Source organism: Desmodus rotundus, chromosome X, assembly GCF_022682495.2.
Source record: "Desmodus rotundus isolate HL8 chromosome X, HLdesRot8A.1, whole genome shotgun sequence".
In the NCBI taxonomy this organism is placed as follows: domain Eukaryota; kingdom Metazoa; phylum Chordata; class Mammalia; order Chiroptera; family Phyllostomidae; genus Desmodus; species Desmodus rotundus.
This window is the reverse complement of record NC_071400.1, coordinates 36,064,402-36,084,549: the sequence shown is the minus strand read 5'-3', so window position 1 is coordinate 36,084,549 and position 20,148 is coordinate 36,064,402. Positions and strand designations below refer to the sequence as shown.

The 20,148-nt window shown below is 37.5% G+C and overlaps 1 protein-coding gene across 4 annotated transcripts in view; it reads right to left on the bottom strand.

The window, feature by feature from the left end:
- Positions 1-20,148, bottom strand: part of DIAPH2 (diaphanous related formin 2) — an 876,560-nt gene that overhangs the window by 162,833 nt on the left and 693,579 nt on the right. For 3 of the 4 annotated variants that reach the window (XM_053916890.1, XM_053916892.1, XM_053916893.1), the window contains one exon: positions 6,405-6,500. In XM_053916890.1, coding sequence (XP_053772865.1) covers positions 6,405-6,500 — 96 coding nt within the window. The remainder of the gene's footprint in view (positions 1-6,404; positions 6,501-20,148) is intronic. The other variant, XM_053916891.1, reaches the window with a different exon arrangement.

The following is a 20,148-nucleotide window of genomic DNA, read 5'->3' as shown; positions in this document are numbered from 1 at the left end:
TAATATTCTAAAACAAAATAAAGATGAAGGAACCTCATGGGAAAGAACCCATCCTAAGGGAGAAAGAAGTAAAAACCTTGGAATGAATGACTCCCTTGATGTAGTAAAAATAAAACAAAAACAAACATGGACCCCCAGCAGACCCCAGTCATCAAAAAAGAGAATAAGCCCTGGTGAGGTGGCTCAGTTGGTTGGAGCGTTGTTCTGTACATCAAAAGGTTGCAGGTTCAATCCCTGGTCGGAGTGCATACAGGAGGGAACTGATTGATGTTTTCCTTTCACATTCTCTCTCTCTCTCTCTCTCTCTCTCTCTCTCTCTCTCTCTCTCTCCCTCCCTCCCTCCCTCCCTCCCTCCCTCCAATAAACATATCCTTGCAGGGATATTTTTTAAAAAGGAGGATAATGTTGAGTACTTCCTGGAATCTGTCATGGGCTTGTCTTTGGGCCTTTGTTCTGTGAGGTCCAATCCTATGGAAACTGAGAGGGCTGATAAAACTGAGGGCCATTTCTCTAAACATGTCTGCAAGATTTTGAGGCATAGGTAGTACTGCTTGGTATACTGGTGCAATGCCAAAATAAAGAAAGAGAGTGTCATTTCCTCCCACTCTGTCACTGACCACGTTCTAGCTCTAGAATTGTGAAGGCATGACAGTGCCAGCCATAGGCAAGAGCAGGTGTGGAAATGCCTGGTGTTATAGGCGGAGGTTGGGGAACAGTGGTGGGTGACTGTGTTGTGAAATGCTCCCTGAGAACTTCTACAAATGCTTCAGAGATCCCTTATAGGCAGCTCAGGTCCTAGGCAGCTCAGGTCCTGAATGTATACATGGAGGCAAGAGCCAGGAAAACCTGTGCTTTATTATTTATGTGAGGTAGAGAGGCCTAGAAAAATGTACATTTTGTTTTGCCATAAAGATATTTTCCCTAATATTTAGAGTTTGTTTCTTTTTCTATGTTGAGCATCATTGTTTCTTGTCCCTTATCTTTTTTTCTCATGGTAACTTATACCTTCTCATTTATACTGTTATCTTGTGGGTCCATAAAATTAAGATCGTGTGTCTCCTGCATTTCTTGTAGTTTTTCAAATTTAGTTTTCTTGGTTGCCCTGTGTGGTTCTAAAATCAAATTACATTTACTCTGTTTCCTGTTTTGTATAATGCTTCTCTTGTGTTTTTTTTAAAGTCTAGAATTATATATCAAAATCTAGTCATAGCCAAAGTAACTAAGTTAGATATCTATCTATTGCTAAGAAGCCTTTTTATATATACACTTACACACAGAGTGGCCAAAGAATGAAGAAGTCAAGCTGGTTAAAGGAGGGGAAGCAAGTGTTAAGGATTGATAGCTATTCAGCAACAAAACAGATGTGGCATTGTGTATTTATATTAAGTGTGCTTTTCACTCCTTCAAGGTTTTTCTCTGTGTTTTTCCCCCTCTAAAGCTTAGCTTTGATCTTATAATGACAACATCAGAAATAATGACAGGCGATTCTTTACAAAGTGCGTTGTAAAACATATAGTATCTTAAGTGCTAACAAAGGCTAAAACAAAGAGGGTACATAAGGATTTAACAAAATTCATTGATGATAGATTCATACTAGGTTATTAAGGAAAACTGAGATGTTCCTTTTACCCACCAAGCTTCCACAAAGCATAGTCCACATTCTAGGGACGCAAGGGCTCTGGAAAGGTGAGGGGGTAGGGAAAGTTACTCTTAACTCCTGTGTTGTACAAACATACAATTCCTATCTGTTACGGCACATAGAAAATTGTGTTGCAATTGTATCACATGGCTTACATTCATGTTTTCTCAAGCAGTATGTAAATTCCTTGAGTCAAGGGGCCTATTTGGTGTTGGATCCTCAGTACCTAACCTAGAATATGACACCCAGGAGGCTCTCAACAGCATTGCTCAATTGTTGAACTAATACTATCTATCCCTATAGCCTCACTATCTACTCCTGAATTCAGCTCCCAGTTACATCGCAATGTTGAAAAGATGTTCTTAAAAAGTCACTAGAAAGCTCCAAAGTGGCAAATCACTGGTCTTTATCTTTTTTGATTCCACTGTAGTATATGTCATTGTTTAATATGTCCGACTTTCTTAATACTTTCTCTTCCTTTGCTTCTAGAACAAGAGTGTCTGCATTCTCCTCCTGCCTGCCCAACTCTTCCTTGTCTATCTTCTTAGCTAGTTCTACTTTTAGCCCCTAAGTGGAGGCATTTCCAAGATTCTCATTGTGGATCTCTTTATTTCTTAATAATCCTTCTAACAATCTCTTCCATTTCCAGGAATCTCATGAACTCAACCACGTGATGAAATCTACACCCATATTTACAAAAATTTTCTCAATATCTTTGCCTCAATGCCGTGCCACCCGTTTTAGGTTCACTTAACCCAAATGGAATTTATCTTCTATTGACAGTCATTCTCCTGATCTTAATAGTTTTCTTGAACTAATCACACTCAAAACCCTAGAATCATCCTTAACTCCTGGTTACTCTACTTCCCCTACATTATCTCCTTTGACTAAGAATATGAGAGTAGAATTCTCGTTCATCATTCATTCTTCTATAGACGAAATGTCCTAATATATAGCTTTGTTTGCACTCCTTCACTGCTTAAAAGCCTTCAATATATCACCAGTGTCTAAAGAATTATGTGCTAACACCTCGATATCTTATTCAAGTACTCTATGATGTGGCACCAACTTGCTTTTCTAGAATTATCTCCATACCTTTGCACTTTATTGAACCATTAGTTTTACTATTTGCCATTCTCCAAAAATACTTTGTATTTTCTTACCTCTGTATTTGTCTTGATGACATTTCATTTGACTAAAATGCTTACTACTATCCCTACCTCCAACTCCTACTGTTAAAATCCAGTATCACCCTTCCAAGCATTTTTCTTCATGACTTTTTTCTGATATATTCCATAAGTATCTTACATAATAGGTTAACACCTTTTATATAATAACTATTATCATTTGCCTTATTCTGTAGTCTTTCTGTACTTTTTATCTTTCCTACAAGACACAGGGCTTATACGAAAGATAAAAAGGATAACTAAGGATGTCTTATCTTCATTATTTCACAACCTTTCACAGAACAGATATGTGATGAATTAATGCATGTTTGGGGCTCATTTCCTAATCTCAGTTTCACGTAAGCAAAGATGTAATAAGGGTTGATATGCAGCCAGAATGAATTAGTAGACCACGGTGGCTACTTACTGCCTGTGTATATTCTGACTGCTTAGGGCCTGTGCTACACCAGGTATTAATGTTTTTAATATCACTCCTGATATGATAGTCTCCCTTAACATGTCTTTTGGTGCCCTGAATAGAAACAGTGCTCTCAGCTGAACTGGCTGTAGGCAATACATTGGAGCGCCTTCTGAGTTACGTAATGTGGGTTACTCTTGGGAAGGGGATATAGGCTCAGTGCGGAATAACTGTAATTTAGGCAACTGATTATACCATTTATTAACATTTTAATTTTCTAATAAAGAATACAGACTGTCACCTCATTTAAATATGGAATTGAAAACACTGCAATTAGAAGCAGAACTGTAGAGCTGTGTATTTTATATATTATTACTTCCATCTGTAAGTAATAACAGAGATAGCAAGCAGAGCAGTATGTCTTTGCCGTTTGTGGCTTATTCTGATTTCAGATTTTTGGCTATTTCCTCTTATCTTACTTTACTTAGAGAAAATAGCCATTTTAAAAAAGATTTTGTTTATTTATTTTTTTGACAGAGGGGAAGGGAGGGAGAAAGAGCGGGAGAGAAACATCAATGTGTGGTTGCCTCTCATGCGCCCCCTACTGGGGACCTGGCCCACAACCCAGGCATGTGCCCTGACTTGGGATTGAACTGGCAGCCCTTTGGGTCAGAGGTCAGCACTCAATCCACTGAGCCACAGCAGCCAGGGCCATTTTAAAAAATAATTTGGTTTTACTGCTTTTATCCTATCATGTTCAAGTGGAGATTGTTGGAAAGCAAAAAGGACGCCAGTGTTGAACAGAGAAATTGTAATAACATAAAGTCAATGGAATCTTGGGAAAAAAACCAAATAAGGTGCCTAAGAAAGTCAACACACACACACACACACACACACACGACCAGCAGGAAAAAATGATTTAGCTAGGAAAGTCAGAAACAAGGAGGAAACCTGAAAAAGTCCCTGGTTCTGTTGCTTCTAGAAAGAAGAAGCATTCAGGAGAGGTTTTGGCAGACTTGTCTACTCTGTGCCTGTCTTCCTCTCTCCCTTGCTCCAAGCTCTTCTACTGACGTCTGAGATGCCTACCGATCATGGCAACTGCATGCCTGCCTTCTATTTTCTTTTTACTGCTGGACATTTGCATTGGCTGCTGCCACAGGGAATGACTGCCAGGGCTAAATAGGATGATATTTTTGACCCTATGTGTTCATGGAGGCACTCTAGCTAAAAATCAAAAGAGATCTCAGTTTAGATTACTTGGAGTCAGTACTATAATGTTGTGCAGTTTCTGAACATATTCTTAGTGTTTTACAGCGTACAACCCTGTATTCCCTTGAATACCAAACTCGCAGAGCCCCACGTAATGATAGCTCTCTCCCAGCAGTCTTTCTAGAGTCAGCTGCAGGTGTGAGACTATTCAGACAGGGGCCCTAGCAAATGTTTTTTGTGGGTTTTTTACATTTTTTATTGTTGTTCAAATACAGTTGTTTTCATTTTTCCCCGTCCACTCCCCCCCATCCCAGCCATCCCCACCTCCCACCCTAGATCCTACCCCCCTTTGGTTTTGCCCAAGCAGCACAAATGTATTTTTAAAAGAAACAGACTAGAAAGATGATGCTATTTCTGTTAAGGCACAGAATAACATGCTTTTACTTATCTGCTGCTTAACAAAGAACCGAATCAATATAAAAATTATTTCAGTTTGCTTTCCACTGACTATTAATGCTCTGATAGTTCAACAAAGAGCAGTGAAGGTTTCTGTTTTCCTTAAGAGGTGAAAGGGGCCTCTGATCATATGGTAGAACATTCTCATTTCACAGATAAAGACAGAAGATCAATGGAATGGCCGCCTCACACTAACAGAGCAGTAGTGCTCCTAACGTTCTCCCATGCAGCGTTACCTTAAGAAAGTAATATGAACATATAAATGTAGATTTTAATTTTCTTTCCTCCAGTCTTCCACTCTTTTTGTATGCCACCTTCAATGTCTTCATATATACAAAGCAGTCTTATACTCCAACCAAAACATGTCTGTCATCTCAATTATATCTTACCTTCAGGCTAAACCAACCCACCAGGATTCAGCCAAATGTAAAAAAGATGAATATAACTTTTACTATCTTCTGCCACAAGTTTTACCACTGCCAAAAGCTTCTTGGATAGCTCTGTACTATGCTCCATTTCTTTCACTGGTTTGTTGGAGTACAATGGTTTTGAGAGGCACCAATTTGCATTCTAACGACATATGATAGTTTCCAGTCCAAATCCAGAATACGTTTTGAATTGCAGGGTACTGAAGGCAAATCTTATTACTCTAAAAGAAGTAGAGTTCACATACTAACTATTAATTTTCCTTGTTTTATTTACTTCCCTATATAGCCTTACAGCCCATGAAGAGGGCATTTAAAATCAACACACCTAATTTATTCCTCTACTTTAAGATATGGACTAAAAAATATGAAAACTTACTTAGAGGAGATGATAGCTCAGCCTATTTGGATTATCCTGAATGGAACTACTGTATACCTCAGCCATAGGGCATACATGGGGAACGTGGAAAGCCTTCTAGTTACACTCGAGTGAGAGAGGTTGTTTTCATGTTTCTCATGCCCCTGAGATCAACTTTCATTTTGTGGCTTTGCTACTAATCAAAAACACACACAAACATGTGTTCCAACACTTGGGACTTTGGGGGATCTTAGATTATCTGCACCTCTGCTCTCTTTGTTAACATGGAGAATGGACTGAACTGCAAAGCCAAAACGGTCTCTAAAAAGAAAGATTGTCTCAATTTCCTTATCGGTAAATAGCTAATGTGACATCCTTAGGGCCAATTACTTTTAATGATTCAATTATATATATAGTTTTAAACCACAACTTCCACAGAAACCACATGCTCATAAAATAACAATTAAAATATTTAATATTAAGCACAGTGGCGTCCTTGTTTCTGATATGTTTTGCAAAGTTTTCAGTTATTTGAAGATACTTTTACCAGGTTGAAACTTTCAGTCAAGTAGATGGAGAAGCTTGCTGAGACTTCGCACATGAACTGAGATCAATTGTTAAAAAACATTCTCATGTGGAAAGCTTTCTTTTTCTTTTTTCTTTTTGTTGTGGGGGTGTCCTTGGTTCTGAACAGTCACATATTATAATACCAGTGAGCTGGAAGGGGTCTCACCTGGATTCCTGGGAATCCGCTTTCTGCGGTCTCGGAATGCTGCACCTGATTGCAGGGCTTCTAGGAGATTATCCATCACGCCAGTCTCATCACCTTCTGGAGGGAAGGAGAAATTGGAATTAATCTTGGAGCAATTAAAGTTAAACTACAGGAAAATAAAGGGAAAAACTCCTGTCAGATTTACATAATACCACTAAATTAAAGACATATATCTGTTTTAACATAATGGATCCTGTCAGTTTCTGGCACCACAGACTACTTTGCTTATTACACACCATTAAGCAAAATTCATGCCAATCCCACTGTTCTTTCAACTTAAAGGCCTTGTCTTTTGTATTATTGATGACATGCTCAGTACCCAAATAAACAGTAGCTGACCAGCTACTGCTGCCTCCCTGTTAAGATTCTTGTAAGATATTCCTAAGAAGAAACCACTGACCCAGCTTAATGCAATCAATGCACAGGGTGTGATTTGATGAAGCTGAGTTACACAAGGTTAAACACTGATTGTATTAATACCTTCAGCATTCAACTATCATCTGTGATTATCTCAAAAGACACTATTGGTGAAACACATTTGCATCCAATTCCTACCTAGTCCATATCCTTTTCTCATTTTGAAATGCTGACATTGCTTAAAAAAAAGGTGACCACATCACCTTTTTAAAGGCCACATTTTACATTTGAGGAACTTTAGCCAGAGTCTCATCATCCCATTTAGGACGCTACTTTGTTTCTAAGTTTTTCCTGTGGGAAAGAACTGTGAAGAAGAATATATGAGTGAGTACTCCAAAAAAGTTTATGGAAATTCCTAATGGAAATGTATGTAGAACATTGAACCTTTGACAACTTTGGCCATCAAAAACACTTCCAAGATCTGTTAGAGTATTTGTCTCAAAATGTCAGTTGCCAGAAACCCTCTGCTATACTGTTGATAAGAAAGTGAGCTGAGGCCTGGTTTCCCAATTGGCCCAGCTGATGAAAAGGACCCTAATAAGACAGTTAATGTTTGTTAGCTAAATGTGTGGGTCTGGGGTAGGGGGCATTCAGAGGCAGAAGGGTTAAGAGAAGTAAAAGTGAGGAATGAAGGAAAAGAAATGGTTTCTGATGCTATTCCAAAGTTAAATTTAATTTGTACTTCGTTTAAAGAGTTAACTATAGGGTATTAGATCACAGAAATAAAACATTGTCTTATGGGGCAAGAAGAACAAGCTAAAATCTTTTTTGATTTTGCTGTTCACTTGACTTGAGATTTCCTCAGTGTTACAGTCATTTACTCTAAAATGAATTCTCTAGGACAGGATACTGAATTAAAAAGGATAAAGGGAAACAGATGTCCTCAGATCTAATATTTGGTGAAAACAGGAAAAATAAAAGGAATGTAGAACCCTAGTGACTGAACAGAGAAAGGGGGTCATGCACTTTTAGGAATATTAAGTGTGCAGACAGAACTGAACAGACACCTGCTCTTCACAATAGAGCGGAAAGAGGAACTGAAAGCAGTTTGGTGAGGCTGGAATGTATGCAGGAAAATTAAATTTTATGCAGCAGGCACTTCACATTTGTTGTACCTTTTAATCTGTCCAACAACACATTGAAATAGGTATTTTCTCTCTTTTTCATCTGGGGATACTAAATCTTAGAAATTTTAAGCATCTTACTGCAGATCACACAGCTGGCATGTGGAAGGGACCAGGAATGAACTCAGATCAATCTGACACCAAGAGCAGCTCTTTCTGCGTGGCAGCTAGCAGAAGATGAGATGGACTAGGCATATGGCGGCCAGGTGATGAGAAATCACAATTTTATGATATAGTTTGAGCATTATCTTATAAGCCAGCACTGCCCAATAGATGTACAATGCATGGCACAAATTTGAACCACATAAATAGTTTTAAATTTTCTAGTAGCCATATTTTAAAAAATAAAAAGAAATAGGCAAAATCAATTTGAATATATTAAGTGAATATTTAAATCAATCTGTACAATAATTACCTTGATCTTATCTAAGTGTTAAAAAGCTAACACTTTTATTTTGGCACATTTCACTCCAGATTAGCTATATTTCAAGAACTCAATAGCTCTATGTAACTCTTGGCTATTATATTGAGCAGTGTAACCATAAGCAATAAGAAGTGACTTGATCAGATTTACACTTCGGAAAGACTTGTCACATAGCATTGTGATGGAAGACTGAAGATGGCATGACAGAAGGCAGGGAGATGTTTAGGACTATAGGGTAAGTATCTAAGTAAGAGATAAAGGAGTAAGGCGATACCAGAGTACATGGGCAGGATGGATATTCTAAAAGTATTAATACTTTCAACAGGACCTGGCTGGGTGGGTGAGATCAAGGGGTAGTGAAGGAATCTAGATGACCAGGAGTAAACAGGTTTGAGAAAATGTGATGAGCACTTTTGAAATTATTTTTTAAAGAACACCTCAGTAGAGATATCCAGTAAAAAGTTGGAAACATGAGTCTGGAACCCAGGAGCAAACTCTGGGCTGGAACTAAAAGATCTGAGTGCTGCCCTGGCTGGTGTGGCTCAGTGGATTGAACGCCAGCCTGCGAACCAAAGAGTCACTGCTTCAATTCCCAGTCAAGGCACATGCCTCGGTTGCGGGCCAGGTCCCCAGTGGGGGAGGACGAGAGGCAACTACGCGTGGATGTTTCTCTCCTGCTCTTTCTCCCTCCCTTCACCTCTGTCTAAAAATAAATAAATAAAATCTTTAAAAAGTAAAAATAAAAAAATAAAAGATCTGAGTACTGTTGGAAGCTAATTAAGATTATTCTTAGATAGTATATGTAACGAGGTGGGGGCAGAACATGCAATTCCCGAGGATCTCAATTTTCATTAGGAAATCAGGAGAAGCAAAACTGCAGAGGAGACATGGAAGGAATTTTTAAAGTTGCAGAAGTACAGCAGAAGAGAGCCACAATACAACTGAATTTTATGCATTCTTATAAAAAGTCAATATGAAAATTAAGTAGAAAGATGAATATGTATAATACTACACAGCAGAATACAAAATAGTATGTATATATGGTGTTACATAAATAATACGGAAAAAATTTTAAAATTTATAACAATGACATTATGGATACCATTTCAATAAAATTCTTTTTCCTTAATTTAGTGGTTGCCATCTGGCAACACTGATCAAAATACTATGCTAGATTACTGTTTCTGAACTTTTTCTTTCATTATCATATGTCCCCTGCAAGAAACCTTTTTAGACATCTTTTTCCTAATCTCCCATCATTAAAATTTAATACCACAGATACACTACATATCTGCTTCTGTACTTTGGCCTTTGGAGGTCTACAAACCATTGTGATTTCTAACATTTTTCTTCACCCACATCCCAAAGAACCAAAGAAGGCATATGCTAAATGGTTCTGTTTTTTGAAAAAAGAAAAAGAAAAAGAAGAAAAAGAAAAGCCAGGTCTTTGTAAGAATCACTGATATATTAAAGGAGACAAGTATATATATTGTTTTCAGTCCACCATTACTGTTTAATTTGCTTCTGGATAACTTTCAAAGGAGCTGGGAGATTTTTACGTAATGTTTAACCATAAGAATGAAGGTTATATGTATATTGTAGAACTGATTTATATTTCAGTCTTCTTAAAACAATATGGAAGGCAACACGACCATCTGAAAGAAGTTATCCTTCATTTTAAATAAATTTCAGTGAAATTTGGTATGTGATTGAATTGTGGGAAGTTGACAGTTCACTTAGTTCATAAAGACATTCATTCTTACTTAGATATGATTAGTAGGAACTGGCTGGGGTTTTTTGTTTGTGTTTTTAATATTTTGGTCTATGTGATCTAACTTAGGAAAAATATCTCTTAAGAGGTTGTTTTTTTTTTTTCCATTGAAAAGGAAAATAGCTTTTCTTTTTTGAGTTATATAGGAAAATGCACTTTCTTAAAATTTAAAATACCTATTTTACTAAGTGAAAGAATGACTAAGGAGAAATTTATTAATGCTTTTTAGACACTAAAATGGAAATATATGGGAATGTCTGAGAAGTAAAGATTCAGAGACAACTTCCTAATCTTTCATCCTGAAACTAGATCAGAGACAGCATTAAGGAGCTAGGCAGGCTGCATGCAGCCCTGCGGGCTCTGTGTGAGCTGCTTATCTTTGGGTAAAATGAAAGGCATGGGTTGTACCTTCTATTTCATGTTTCCAACAGTGTTGGTCATTCAGTAGATGCTGAATGCTTGCTGATCTCAATTTTCAGCATCAATATTTACCTGTATTGTGTTGACAATTTCCCCAGAAGAGTTTGGAGACATTATAGATTAAAATGAACACTAGGTAAATTAATTATTTTTGTTATACCTCTTTGCAAGGCTATTCCCTGATAGCTAGCACAAACTTATTTAGAGGCTATTCTCTATGGGTTTCTCACATATGTGCATATTTTGTGAGTACAAGCATTGATGGCTTTCGTTCTAAACTATCTTTTTCAAGGATGCTTTTATAGTGAACAATCTTGAAAGACATAGTGTCTCCCTCCAGGGCAGAGGGAAGGTTTGTTTGCTTTCAAAACATTGTATCTCCCTCTAGGGCACATGTCAGGACGGTTTGCTTTTAGTCCATTATAAAAGAGTTAGGTCCCCTAAGCCTGGGTTCCTCAGCAGTAACACAAACCAACTGTGTGCATAGCATCTGCCTGGGCCCACCATACTGTCACTCTGTGGGAGCTAGAAGGCAAGGGAAAGCAATGTGAACATGAAGCTTACAGTGCTTGCTGTACCACGAGTTCTTTGTCTCTGACCCTAGATCTTTTGTCTTCTGCCAATGTACCTGAAGCTGTGGCAGACTGACTTGTTAGCATGCCAGTAGTGAGAAATCTCTGACCCTACACAGTTTTTGAAAATACTCTGAGCTCTCATTCCTTTTTAAACATTATTAACTGCAATACCCCTTATTACTCAGGAATTTAAACACCTAGTGCCTCGGACTTTCCTATTAACTAAGACCCAACTTCAGTTCATTACTCCTCAAAAATGCCTAAACCAAAGCCAATACTATAAAGATCATTTCATAAGATCCTAATAACCTGGGCAAAATGGCTTCACTTCACTATTACAGCCTCTTTGAATTCTCAATTGTTTAATTAAGACTTTTTGGATGAATTCAGCTGCTCAAAGTTGAATAAACTGCCATCAACCAATCAGTGTAAAGTGACCCAAAAGAAGCAAAACACCTTTTACTGATGGTAGGACCCTACTATGTAACATAATACTTATGTAGATTAAGTAATTTTTAAAAATAAAACTATGCTGTCTGTGGACTTGATGAGTTGGGAAAGATTCATGGAAGAATTAGGACTTAACCCCCTGAAAACATTACATTAAAAAGGCTGAATAATGACTGGTTTAAAGACACTAAAATCTGTATGTATTGACTCCTAGCACACATGCATGTACTCACTAGCTTAAAGGCTTTTGTTAAATCCTCACCTGAGGACATACTTATTGGTTCCAGAGAGAAGGGAAGAGAGGAAGAGAGAGGCAGAGAAACAAGGATGTGAGGGAGAAACATTTATCAGTTGCCCCCCCCCCCCAAACACACACCCTATCTGGGGACTGAATCCGCAATGCAGGTATGTGCCCTGACCAAGAATTGAACCCGCAACCTTTTAGTTTATGGGATGACACTTCAACTGAGCCACACCACCCAGGGCAGTCACTTGCTCTCTGTATGCACATGTGAGTGTGTGTGCACGTGTGTATATGTGTATAAATTTACAAATACCGTAATGCACAGATCTTAGGTGTACAGCTTGGTGAGTTTTGATAAGTGGCTACACCCATGTTACCACAGCCACAATCAAGATATTGAACATTTCCATCACCCCCAATAAGTTCCCTCTTGCCCCCACTATTTAGAGGCGAGCTCTGCTCTGATTTCTACCACCATATATTAGTCCTGCTTGTTCATATCATATAATTATAAGGAGGTGAAACTTTTCCAGGTCATTTTGAATGAGTGTAGCTCCCTGAAATTAAATATAGGTGTTGTGCCTGATAAACCATGAGGAGAGCAACAGAGTTGAAAGGTAGAAGAGTTATAGTTGGATGCGTCAATTAGAGCAAAGTTCTAAAGAGACTTGGATATCAAAGAAAGAAGTTTGAAAATGCTTCCATTGACTATAAAAAGCCATTGGTAGATCTTCAGCAAGACAATGATGTGATAAGGGTGACATTTAAGTTCAGCCTCACAGTAGCATGCAAAATGGACCAGAGTGAGAGAGAAATGAATTATACACAGGACACAATTTAATTTGCAGTGACAAATATTCTACCTATACTCTGAGCAAAGCAGAATGGTTACTTTTGGCATTAATGGTGAAAGACTAAATCAAAAAGTAAAATTGGTTTAGTGACCAAGGTCATGAGCAGTAGTAAATGGAAGCTGACAGCATAGGAAGGCAGTGATAAGCGGAAAAGTCAGTGTTAGATTCAATCTGTTTTACACTATCTATTATGGTCCAGATTTAGACCATGCTGCGAGATGTATGGATTTGTTGATGACACAAAACTAGGAGACTGCTCACATATTAGAAAAGAAGGAATCAAATCCCTTCTCTGGGAATCTAAAAAACCAAAATAAAGGAACAGGGCTTGACAAATAGCTCTTATAACTCAGCATGGAACAATAAATGGTAATACACTAAGCAACAGGCAATCATAATATGATGGAAATAACAGGTGCTGCAGGACCTTAATTTCTAAGAGTAATAATAAAACATGAGTCAGAAATAAACAAAATCAAACCATTTGACAAAGCAGTGTATCAACAGACATGACAAAAACCTGAGTAACTTGCATTGCAATCCATAAGAATCTAGAAAGCTTCTACCTGATGTGATGTTTTTGTCAGTTTGTAGCTTAATTGAAAGTAAGTGAAGAAAGGACACGGACTTGGAAAGCTTGGAATACCAACATATGATAACTAGGATAATAGCCCATGAAGTTATTCACAGTTATAAAAAAGTGTTTAAGAAAATCAAGATATTATTCCAGAGAGATTAAAAGAGTGCATAAGTAGAATGTATAAAGTTCTAAGGGAAATAATGAAGGCAGAAGTTCCTGTTCAAAAGAGGAAAACTTCCAAGAGGGAAAAGAGGGCACAGGAGGTTAGAAGAAATTACTAGAAACTACAGGATGAGCTGGGGGCAGTGTAGCAATTACATTATGTTGAAAATTTGTAAAACAAAACAGAAAAACACTGTGCTCCCCGTTTAAGGCCTTGCACAGTGGCATGCACCAAAAAGCTAAACTAATCTCAGAACAATTAAAGTTAAAACTATATGGGGAAATGTTGGTCAGATAGTTCATTCATTTGGTTATCTCCTTGCCAGAACAGTTAACAGTTTCCTACAGTGAAGTAAGTCATTACAACACTGATAAACTTCATAGTGAATACTACTCTTCCTTAATAATTTTAACTTAAAGTTAATGCTTTTTGTATATTTGTTCTGGAATAGGTACTGTATTAGCATCACAAGATAAATGGATATTCCACAACAAAGTGCTGAATGGTGAAGGATGAGATGATGATAGCTCCCCAAATAGCTACATGATAGGTATTACCTAAAAGTTTGTCAGGGAAACTGAATGATTGCGTTAACTTTTCTTGATGTATTTGCATTTTAAAGAGGAGCTTGTTCAGTGAAGAGTATTTTTTGGCCAGAGGTACGTTTTTGGTAGTTTGCCTACTGTATGACAGCTTGATAGCAAATGGTAGTTGAAAAACAATGTTTATGCATATTCATTCTTTCCAGTTTACCGATATGCTATAGAATTGGAACAAGAAAATTATACATTCTATAAATAAACAAACAGCCAGCAAACCTCAATGTTAACACTTACTAGAAAACCACACTTGATGCCTCTGGTGAAATATCTCACATTCAATAATTTAAGTAATTAATATTTCAAAGAGACCTTTGAAATACTCTGTTTATCAGAATCAATCATTCACCAAGGGCATGGAACACTTGTGAAGGGAAAACTAAGAAAACACAAACTTGGAAAAAGAACAAATATAACTCAGTTCAAAACCATCCACAAACGAAATCTAAGTTACTGTCTGAAAAGATAGGTGTTTTTTTAGGTAGGAATATTAATAATATCATCCACTTATTGGGATTGTAATATATATGCCAGGCCCTGTCCTAAGAGAACCCTCACACCAACTTGTTTTCCAGGTAAAGAAACTGAGGTATATTTAGGTGAAATGACTCTTGCAAGGTCACATAGTTGGGAGGTGAGAGGCCAGCATTTGAATCTAGGAAGCATGTGTCTAGAGTCCTAGTGTTCAAATCCAGACTACCATCTGTTTTTGTACAGCCTACATGCTAAGAATGGTTCTCACAATTTTCAATGGTTTCTAAAAATTCAAAAGAGTATTTTGTGGTACATAAGATTTTCACCAAATTCAAATTTCTGTCCATGGAATAAATTCAGCTCCTTTACCCAAAGACCTAGTTTGACTGGAACATAGTCATGCTCAATTCATTACCTATCATCTAGGGCTGCTTTCACAATAACGGCCGAATTGAGTAGTTGTGACAGAGACCTTTTGGCCTGTGAGGCCTAAAATACTTACTGTCTGACCCTTCACAGAAAACATTTGCTGACCCCTGCTCTAGAGTATACACTAGCATCAATGTCATGCTAGGTACAGACACTTGTGGAGCTCATAATCTGCCCCTGAGGTGCTGAAGGACGCAGGTAACCTCCTTATCAGTAAAACAAGGACTCACCGTTGGGCAGGTGGGAAAGAACGGGAGCAGTCAGTGTAACCCTACTTCAAATGCATATGCTTCCATTTAGAGGGCCAAAGCCAAGAATGAAACAGAACAATGAAGCAACAATTATACCTACACTGATATCTGGATTTACATTTTTAGGAGTTCCTGAAGTCCAGTTCCAAAAAATCAAAAATAGATTCTTCAAAGGCCAGTGGGAGACCTGCTTTCCAAGTTTTGATTTCCTGTATGACAAGCAGCTTCTGAATGACATGGAATAAATCGAGCACTTTTATAGAAGACCTAGCTCCTTACCTATGAACTTCGACTGGACTGCCATACCAGAATATAATAGTGTATATTATAGCCTAACCATCTTTGTAAGAAATACAGATATCCTCTAGTGGAAGACAGAAGCACCAGCATGAGTTCAAATGTATTCTTGTATCTTCTTCAGTGCCCAGCACTGAGGTAAATGTGGGAATGTAGGTAGCTTTTCAAGAATGGCCCTCATGAGAGTCAAGGCAGGCAGTTTTAACAAATATCACGCAGAATAGAAAATAATGGCAGCCCAGCACCAAGTCTAAAAAATGTTGTAAATTGTACAACTGGTACTACTCATCGGCTGATGCTTGGAGTGCGGGAAAGAAGTGGAAATTTATCAGCTGCTAGCCCAACTTTTGAATCAATCACAGTGTTGTTCTTCCTTTGTTCGCCAGATTCTACAGCAGGCTGACTCTCCAGCCAAGTTCCTGCACAACTGCAGATAGGCCGTAACAACTTGACTCCACTTTTTGCACAGAAACTTTACAAAAACCTATTTTTGTAAAGTGCAAAAGTTCTTGTATGTGTGTGCACGCATAGGTGTGTGACCCCCTTAATTTTCCAATGCCCATAAAAGGCACACTGCTGCAAACTTATGTGCCCTTATTACAGCTATTCCTTTCACATTTAGGAGCATATCTTTTTAAAAACATGATGATATTTACATTTTTTTATTTATTGTTGTTCAGTTACTGTTGTCCTGCCTTTTTCCCCATCACTCGCCCCACGCCGTTCCCCCTCCCCACTCCCCCAGTCAACTTCCTGCCATTGTCTATGCCAATGAGTCTATTCATGTTCCTTTGCTTGCTCTTTCCGGGTAAAGAAGGGGTAGATATTTACACTTCCCCTTTTTTTTAAAGGCAAAAGTGATTTGAAAACAGGCAGGTATAACCAACTAGTCTATTGAGCGGTCGGTCTCAGCTCAGTAAAGATATAAACATAGAATTGTTTTGCATTTTCTTCATCATTGCTCTCAGGCATGCAATGTCAAATCCCCCTTTCATGTCCCTTAATGCCATCTTGGGAAGATTCCATAATGTTTTGATTGTAGTTTAACCCTCACTTACTCCCCCCCTTGTCTCATGGAGCTATTAGATACCCCAGTGGGGTGGGGCACTGAGGAAGGGAAAGGAAAAGAAGGAACATCTGTTAATTGGCTACTGTTATAACCATCTTGATAAACATGTTACACAGTTTGCAAGAAACAAAGTTGGAGGTTTAATGTAAGGATGAATGCGGAAGTAAGAAGGAATAGGAACCAAGCCTTGGCAGCTGTATGGGCTGTATGGGTGGCGTCACGAAGAACTGAAACACCATTCAAGATACAACCTTGACTCTTACCCTCCAGCTATAACAACAGCCATAGAAATCCACTATGTTATTATTTTTGTATTTTAGTGTACATTCTCCCCTACCCATGCACTCCACCCAAGTGTGCGTACTCTTAGTATCTGTTTTTATTTTCCTTTCTGCCATTTGCAAGCCATTTATCCCTCTTTGTGCTTTGGGCCCAAACACTGCAAGAGAAAGAATCAAACTGATCCAAGCGGTATAGAACAGCCTTTTGGGAGTGTTCATGACAGGCTATCTCTCACAAAATAGACCAGCCTAGAGATGGCTGTCTGTGGGTCAAATCAATTTCTGGGCCAGTCTGAGAAAGGAGAGGATAGTATGGTACAAGGCATGGACAGCAATGCCTAACAGGCTGCCTCAGATAAGGAGCTGAAGGTGTGTATTTCTGATAAGCATTATCAAAACTCAATAGTGTAATTTACATTGATGTTTCAAAATGGGAGAGGGAAGGATTTTCCTTTAAGTCTTGATTAAATTCCTCAATAATTCTTTAAGAGGAGTTCAATAGTCTGCTCTAAGAGAGAGCCAGTTTGACTCTGAACATACTTGGATTCTTTCTCCATCAACTACAATGCTTTTGTCCTACAAATCTCGCTGCTGTCTCCTGACGGAATTAAAAGAAGTTGTGGAAAGATTATTTAGAAAGTAGACCGAAGTGTCACTATCCAGTCTGTGGCCTTTCTTTCTTGGACTCTGGGAGGTGATCTCAATTTCAAGGTTTCTAGATCCCTTCTATGATGGAGATACTTTTATTTTATTTTATTTTAAATTTTTATTGTTATTCAATTACAGTTGTATGCCTTTTCTCCCCTTCCCTCCACCTGCTATTAACCCCCATACCCATTTCAGGGCCAAATGATCAGCTAACCCCCCAAAATGGTTATTTACCAAATTTCACATAATTTCAGACTTCAATGTGTCTAAGAATGATTTCATCATTTACAGATTTCCCAACCTAGCCTCACCCCTAATTACTTCTCAGAATAATTTTCTCACTTCTTATTAACTCTCAGGCTCAACCTTTGAATGGTCTCTGGTATTGTTTCTTCATCTCCAAATTCAGCGAGTGACTAAGCAATACCACTTCTTCACAGGCAATCTGTCAGAGAGCCAGAGTCTCCTCACCGTGTGTATCACTCATCCCTTAACCTGGATCACCTCTGCATGACGCAGTCGTTGACTTCTCTGATTCTATTCTCCTATATTACTAAACTGTAACTTTAATCAGATTATCTTCTTTTCTAAGATTTAATGCTCATCAGATCCAAATGAAACTCCAAAGTTCTCACTAATTGTTTCCAGATTATTCTTTGGCTCTTCCAACCATACCAGCCAGGCTACTTCTCTTTATTATTTGCTATATTTCCTGAGTATTCATACCTATATGTCTTCCTTCATGTACGTAATCAATAAGCAAAAGATTAATATAAATTCTAAAATAAAAAAGTAACCAAGAAAGTAAAATACAGTATACATTTAAGTGTAAATACATATAGCTTTTGGAAAGATTATTATATGAATATATGTTAGCTCACCAGATCTATTCAAAGGGTCAAATTCCTCAAGCGACTACTTAAAAAATATAAATGACCTAAATTCTGCTAATTTAGACAATTTATACAAATATATATACACAGTATTCTGTTTATTAAACAATTAAAATTTAGATAGACCTTAGTTATATGTTTTATTAAATAAAAGGAAGATGGTCTCCAATAGAAAAAAATTAGGTGGGAGGTGGGGATGGGTGGGGTGGGGGAAAGTGGTGGTGAGAAAATAGAGACAACTGTACTTGAACAACAATAACAATTAAAAAATGGAAAAGAAAAAAACTAATTTCAAAACAAATAACTCCCTAAAGCAGATAGTCATAGTCAATTTAACAGGCAGATACTATCATTTAATTTAATCCAATCTTTAAGTTAAAAAAGAAGACATATTAAAAGTACTATGGCAATTGTATATTAGGTCGTATTGCCTTTTGGTATTTCAAACAATGAAGGGAACACTGTAACCTCTTCATTACCTCATAATATTCATCTGGGAAGAAAATAGCTCTTCTAAGTCAAATCTTGCAAAGCTGAAACCCACAAAGCTCCCAAGAATACAGGGCAATGAAGCATAGGGTGCTTCGTTAGAGGAAGTCTATAATTATAGATTACTGAATAAATAATATCAATGCCATCGATTTACACGGGAGTTGATCAGTTAGTAGAAAATGTTATAGACTTACAAAATCAGGCACCAATACCTCAGAGATATAATTATGTAAATTTCTGAACATTATGTGATTCTTTCAATATAAAGTCATGAATGATAATTACGCTTAAATTACCTGCTAAAAGCTGGTAAAACCAGAGAAAATAGTGTCATTCAGACTGTCATTCCTAGGAACTTAACTTCATAAAATGCATTGTTTTAAGTTGATGTATCTAGTTGACCTCTGCATTTCTTTGATTTTTCTTTTTAAATTAAAATAACCTTCTATGGCTTATATCATATATTATTTTATGAAGTAACTATGTCTCTATCTAGGTACTGTTGTATCACTACTGTTTGTAAATACTTTGTTTTCATACTTTGTTTCAATACTTTGAAGTAGAGCTGGGCTTAGAGACAGACTTGTAAATAGGCACCTAATTTCTTGCTTGGGTTTAAGTAAAAAAGATTCACACTTTCAAATTTGTTCAACCAAGTCTCTTCTTGGGACAGTTAGTAGGCTCCAGAGAGGAAAGCAGGGAGGTCTAGACACAGGTAATCAGCACTGCTTCAGTCATACCCTCAGCACATTCCTTATTGAGTTTTTAATTTACTCCTTCAAGCTTTCAGCACACAACCACCGGGTGATTACTCAGTGGACAGCAGTGTTCGAAACAGAGCTGTAAGGCATCCTCTTAAGACTAAATTGCTACAAATAAGTAAACTGTGTATTTCTTTCTCTATGAAGAGAAAATTAAAAAATTAATAAATTTGAAAATCAAGAGAACTTGTGGCTAATAAAGAGCCTTGCTGTTCTATCCAAGCAAAAATAAAATACTGTCTAAAAATCTCTACTTGTTTGATATGTAATATATTTGAAGAACAAAGAGAAAAATACTTCAGACTTTTGACTCGTACAACACTAATTTAACAAAACAGCCCATGTTTTATGTTATGCTGCGGCCATGGTTCAAATGTTTGTTGAAGCTAAGGATCAAGGATCTGCCATTCAGAAAAGCAAGTTATTTTTGTATGGTCCATATACTGAAAAATATGTTATAAAAGGAGGAACTTCTGATTTTATTAAATA